Source organism: Aptenodytes forsteri, unplaced genomic scaffold, assembly GCF_000699145.1.
Source record: "Aptenodytes forsteri isolate BGI_AS27 unplaced genomic scaffold, ASM69914v1 Scaffold241, whole genome shotgun sequence".
Classification (NCBI taxonomy): domain Eukaryota; kingdom Metazoa; phylum Chordata; class Aves; order Sphenisciformes; family Spheniscidae; genus Aptenodytes; species Aptenodytes forsteri.
The window spans coordinates 4127201-4133521 of NW_008795252.1; the positions used below are offsets into that span (position 1 = coordinate 4127201).

At 39.5% G+C, this 6321-nt stretch overlaps 1 protein-coding gene across 2 annotated transcripts in view; it reads left to right on the forward strand.

Annotated features, from left to right (window-relative positions):
- MGST1 (microsomal glutathione S-transferase 1) overlaps positions 1 to 6321 on the forward strand; it is a 12191-nt gene that overhangs the window by 641 nt on the left and 5229 nt on the right. Inside the window, exons 1-3 of one of the 2 annotated variants that reach the window (XM_009278990.1) lie at positions 449 to 470; positions 2315 to 2462; positions 4608 to 4702. In XM_009278990.1, the coding sequence (XP_009277265.1) occupies positions 2337 to 2462; positions 4608 to 4702 (221 nt within the window). In that variant the 5' untranslated portion in view covers positions 449 to 470; positions 2315 to 2336. Of the gene's footprint in view, positions 1 to 448; positions 471 to 2314; positions 2463 to 4607; positions 4703 to 6321 lie in introns of those variants that run through there. The other variant, XM_009278989.1, reaches the window with a different exon arrangement.

A 6321-nucleotide genomic window follows, 5' to 3' on the forward strand; every position in this document is an offset into this window, starting at 1 on the left:
CCCCCGGCAAGCATGAAGTGAAACCAGCGTGCGTGCAGGCCGGGCTGCGTTGGTAAGCGCAGGGGCCTGGGCGAGGGAGCGGCGCCGACGGCCGCGCCTGGCTGCCGGACCCGCTTGTTTCGGAACTGAGTTTGCAGCGGGGCGCAGGGCCTCGCCGGGCGATGAACAGTAGTTTGAGCGCGCTTTGAAAAGTCGCGTTTTAACAAACAAATAACAGAAGGCCGTCCCAGCGCTGATACTGCTGGTCACAGCGGCACGGTCAGCCAGCGTTGGGACAAAGTCACGCGTGAGGGGGAACGCGAGCATAGCTGTGCTCCCGCCGAGGGCACAGCGGCTGACGCACCTTCATACCCGTTTTGCTTCTAAGACCCTTTACATGGGATCTAGACCTGTGCACTTACCAGGCCCGGATTTTGCATTCGCACCACAGGGAGGTATTACATTTGCAGATCAGGCTGTTTGTAGTCTTGGTAAGCATATCCCATTAAGCCCTGTGCTGTTTTAGTATGTGGGGTTTATTTTGGCGTTTCTGCTGGTGTTAAAACTATGAATTCTTTGTCTTTGGTAAGGTTTTGATCTTTCCTTTTTGTGGTGAAGGCAAGGCCTGGGCTTTATGAGAGTTTGGAAAGGCCAACCCTACACGTAGGGAAAATGGATAAATGTGGTGCAGTTCCAGTGGGAAGCACACAGGGGTACCGGTGAATGGTTTCTCATGACTTTGCGTAGTTCTTGGATATGTTTTTAGCATGGCTTTAAAATCCAGTAAGGAAAAACACTCTGAAGCCACAGATTTACTTTCTTTTTGTTGTGTGAAACTGTGCAGGTTCTGTAGAAACTGCTGAGAAAAATCTTTGCCGAGTTGCTGATTATCTTGAGAACCGCTGTACTGTGAAGTGAGAGGAAGGAAAGTTACACTGAATTTCTCGTAATCCCTAGACCCAGTGCTTGGCCTGGTGACCCAAGGACTGTTTTGGAAAGGATAAAAGAGGGAGCAAAATCCCATCACCACAGGCAGACAGGTCCAGGCAAGGCTAGATTTGTTTCACTGAGCAAACAGCTGCTTACCTCCCCACCAAGGATGTGCCTTCAGAGCAATAGTCTTCTGCTGCTCTCCTCTCGTCCAGTTTCCCTTGTTTGGCTATAGCTGGCAGTGACTCCGTGCTGAAAGCAAGATGAGAGATTGTTAGAACTGTAATCAAGTTAATATTATTATTAACTTTTTAATTACTATTGTTAAAATGATATCATAGGAAATAATGAAATTAACTATAACAAAAAGTACATTTATTTTGGTCTCGAGTGAAGCTAAGACACACTAGTTTTATGGATTCCTACTCACTAAGTGCATGATTGAAGCACTTGGAAAGGCAAAAGCCTTGCTCTGTGCAGAGCACAAATTGAATATGCAAGTGGACATGCTTTTTGTTTTACATTCATTCAGTCCTCATCACATTCTTAACTTTACGGTGTTGACAAAAGGTACCGCCTCCATAGCATTGCGGGTTTGGTATGGTCTCATTGGAAAGAGAGTTCATTAGCTTAAACCTCCCATGATAAAAGCATAAATAGTTCTCTGCTTTTTGTCACTACAACTTGACCTTTGCCCGTGAATCACACTAAAAGCATTTTTAAGAACAAGGTCTCAAAGCAGAAAAATGTGTGCTTAACTCAGTTTGATCACAAGTTATTGCTGGGTGGGAAGATACTGGTTGGTTTGAAAGCTGAAGTGCAATTATAATTGTGTCATTTTACCAAAAAAAAAAAAAAAGTACGCAATACTAATTTTTCTCTTTAAACAATATAGTATGTATAGTATGTCATCACACTCCTTCTATCCTCGTAACTAAAAAAGTACAATACTAATTTTTCTCTTTAAACAATATAGTATGTATAGTATGTCATCACACTCCTTCTATCCTCGTAACTGCTTAGGGAAATTCACTAGTTCAAATGAATTGGTCTAAAATCAGTCTAACTCCTTGTGTTATTTCAAATGTGTACTGATTTCTGTGACTAAATTTTGTTTCTGCAATTACATTAAATATTTTGGTGGTTTATATTTTGACAGTTTAATAAGCAGATATAATGGAAGTGAAATACTAAATGATAATATAATTTCTCATCTTAAAGTATTACATTATGCCATTGTGAAAATAAACTGAGGAAAAATAAATTTGTTTGAAAATAAACTTTTCACAGTGGCAAAATTGTGCGGTTGTTGCAGTGAGGCTAAAAAAAGGCCTCTTTTTTTCTGACAACCTTGTCAGAACTTTGGATTGCTATGATGTTAGCCTAACTTTAATGTTTTTTAAAGGTCATCAGTGAGAAGTGGAGAAATGGCTAAATTGACCCAGTTAATTGACAATGAAGTCTTCTGGGCTTATGCTACTTATACAACTATTGTTCTTCTAAAAATGATGCTAATGAGTCTTATAACAGCATACTTCAGAATCACAAGAAAGGTAAGAAATTGGGAATACTGTCTAGTAGAATAGATTGAAATTTGTATTGAAACACAGAAATATCACAGGTGTTTCTTTTCTTTTCAGCTTTCATATGCTGGCGCTGTTCTTTTTCTTCCTCCTCCCTCCTCTAATGATATTCTGAGTTTGGTGTGCTGGTGCTTTGTTGGTCTCAAATGGATGACATCTTTAACCTAATTATGAGATAATTATGAGACTGTATCTTACAGTTTCGTTTGACTTACTCTACCCTTCTAAAACATTTCTATTATTTTTAAATAAGAGTTTTTAATAACTGTAATTTCCACTGTCTTCTGCAGAAAGCTGGTGTCCAGGGTATCCAATTTCTAAAGCAAATACAATGTGATATGGAGCCATGTAACATGAATAACCAACTAGTAGGGTCAGAAGAGGGGATATGAAGTGGACTTTTATGCATCTATAACCCTTTCATGCAGTAATTCTAAAGCTCTTTACATTCCCTAATTGTTTTAGCCTTCCCATTGCAGGTAGGTCATTATCTAAAAAAAAAAAATCTAATTTTTTTCTAGAATGAGAGTCAGGCTGAAAATTTACGTGGATTGATGTGTAGGCTAGGTAGGTGTATGAAAGATCCACTGAGGTTTACTAAATAATGCAGAATCTGCATCTAGCTTAGGAGAGAGTGCTCATGGGAAGCATCGTGTTGTGTTTGCCCTGGTCTTGGTCTTCTCTAGGCATCTGCTCATGGTCACTGTTGGTAACACTCGGTCCTGGGCTGAAAGCCCTGAGTTTGCCCCATATGGCTGTTCTTGTGAGATCTGCTTCTGCATGACGGTGTGTGCTTCAAGGATTTTGTTGCAGTCCTTTAGGTGAAATGCTGCTTTTTGTTCCTGCTGGGTGCAAGAGAACCCAGCTGAACTGTTCTGTGGTTCATGAAGTCCTAATAGCACAGCATTTGAGCTGGTTTCTGATAGCTCTCTAGGTCTTTGGCACGGCTGAAGATTGAGCATAGTAGACCACACAGCCTGTCCTATATGTTCAAAACAGGAGGCCAGCCTGTCCATATGTTCAAAACAGGAGGCAGATGTCTGTGTCGTAACCTTATTTCCTTTTGCTCCTGTGGAAGCACGTCAGCTGTACTGGTCCTATATGTAGATACAGTGGAGTCCTGTATTAATGCTCATACTGTATTATGATCTGTATTTATGCAGGTGACAATTGGGCCTTCATTAATTTGGAGTACTTGGTTTTCTTAAGATGGACAGTAATATTACAAGCAGACAAATTAGTAAAGTAATTTTTATTTCCTATTTAATATAAAAAAGTCTTTAAAATGTTAAGAAAAAATGGAGGAAAACAGTTAGTGGAGCAAGAGAAGGTAAAGTGTTGCTGATGCTGATACTGTTAATGTGTCTCCAGAATTTTTAGGCCAAGGATATTTCACAGAAAGGAATCAAGACTGTCTCAGAAAGCAATCATGTAGCTCTCCTAAAATCAGAAGGTTTTCTTGACTTAAGCCTGCGTAGCCTGAACGGTCCACAGAATGCATGTGTCAGCAAGGAGACATCTACTGCAGTGTACGCTAACAGAATTAAATGTTGTTTTCAAATAGTGTCTTACAGTATTTGGTGGTAATAACGGGTCATATAAGTGGAAAAATTTGTACCTAAGAGGAAAGGGAGAAACTTATTTGGTCATAAATGAGAATGGGATGAGTCTCTTGCATGCTATTGCTGTGTAGACTTCTGAAGAAGGAAGGGATCCAAAAGGACTTTCAGATAATTTGTCAAGAATAGTGAAAAAGAGAATTAGGCAGTACAGACAGTAGTTCTGCCTTCCAGGTCCTTATGTTCCTTCAGCCCACTGGCATTATTTCAGGCTGAGTATCAGTCGTCTGCCATGCTTGTCCATCTTAGAAGAAGGCTTTATCTACATGCATAAATTACATTACATTACTTCATCAGCACGCAAGCCACATACAAGCTAGGCTCAAGAAAGCAGTAATGCAGTGAACAATATATTATTCCCCGTGCATTTAACTTCGGGTAAGTTATGTGAGGTTATAGAGGCATTAGTAAAAAGAGTGACCTTTATAGCAAGCTGCCTTGACTAGAAAAAACATTCTGGCTTCTAATGTCTCTTGTGTGTTTATGTTTGAAATAGGCATTTGTCAACCCAGAAGATACAGCATCATTTGGTAAAGGCGAGAATGCTAAAAAATATCTGCGGACTGATCCAGATGTTGAACGTGTACGCAGGTAATGCATAGCAGTCTTTAAAAATTATTTTAAATAGCAGAATAATACCAAATCAAGGAATTAATTTCACCCCATTCTCTTTGGCAAGCCTGTGTGTGTTTTGCTTTATGTAATAATCTAATACATTAATTTGTCTAAATGAACAAACCGTTCCACATTCAAACGGTCAGCATGCATACTAAAAATAATAAGTCATTGTCTGATTATAATAGCTAACTCTTGGATAGTATCCTGTATGCATGGGGGAAGTGGTGAGAAGATTGTAAAGTCCGACCGTAAGTTGATTTGGTATGAAGCAGTGTACCTGAAGTGTAAATCAGCTTTCTATATAATTTGAACACCAGTTGCAATAATTGCATCTTTTCCTAAAGTGTAAAGGAAATAACAGGGAGAAGAGGAGTAAAACAATGTTAAAGTCATGGAACTGCAGAGTTGTAATGAGGGCGTTAATCTGGCAAATCGTATTGCGTGGGAGTCAAAGCCTTTTTGCTGGATTGAATCGAGGTTACTCACTGATGTGTCAGTTCTACAGGAAAGTTGACCAGCCTTCTGGAATAATGCTATTAATAGTATGGCAGTGTGCAGCCTGCGGTGTATGTATTTTGTTTTGCAAGATTCATGGCAGAATGTAAGATGTATTTCAGTGGGCTAAATGTTGCAGCTTATTTAATTTTATTTAGCTGATGGCAAAATTTTCAGTTACCAAAATCATAACTTTAGAGATGCTGTTTGATATACCTGTGCTAACAAGGAAAGCTTTAATGGAATGCTTTCCATATCACTGTTCCTTAATGAAGCTAACAGTTTATTTGCTATATATATTTGTATACCGAAAACTTGAATGTGAATGAACTGTTCTCATTTAAACCACCATTAGGGAAGATCTTGAAAATAAGTATCAGCTCTGATTTCAGAACAGTGCATCCTTGCAAATGTAGATGCCTGTGGTTCCATGAAGGCTAGTATATTTCTGTATGTCTCTTCTGGATTAAAATCTCAGAAAGAAGAGTCTAATCTCAGTGGACCTTCAAGATGCTCTGAACTTTCCTTTTCTCCCCCTGAGTGGTTTAGGGAGTCGTTAGTTGTTTAATTTGCTGATTGTTATATAAAAATGGGTGCTTTTTCGTGAGGAGTAATTCCTTTCTATTTGTAAATTCTAAGAGGACAACTAAGTCAATGCTAACTTCATGACCAGATGCTCTTTTAACTCAAATTGATATGTTAGAGAAATGACAACCACCTCACAGAGTCATTTACACAGATTAGATTTTTAAAACGCTGTAGTATCAAATCCTGTGTTGCTGTTTCGCAGAGCTGCTCAGACTTCCCAGACCTAGTAAGTCAACTTGGTTCTAGTTACTCCATTGGTGTTGCAGCATCCATTTTTTCCTCCCAGCAATGGTTCTTAATGGAAATTTCATCTATTTTCTTTTTGTGCTGGTTTTGGCTGGGATAGAGTTAATTTTCTTCACAGTAGCTAGTATGGGACTATGTTTTGGATTTGTGCTGGAAACAGTGTTGATAATACAGGGATGTTTTAGTTACTGCTGAGCAGTGCTGACACAGAGTCAAGGCCTTTTCTGCTTCTCACACCACCCCACCAGCGAGTAGGCTGGGGG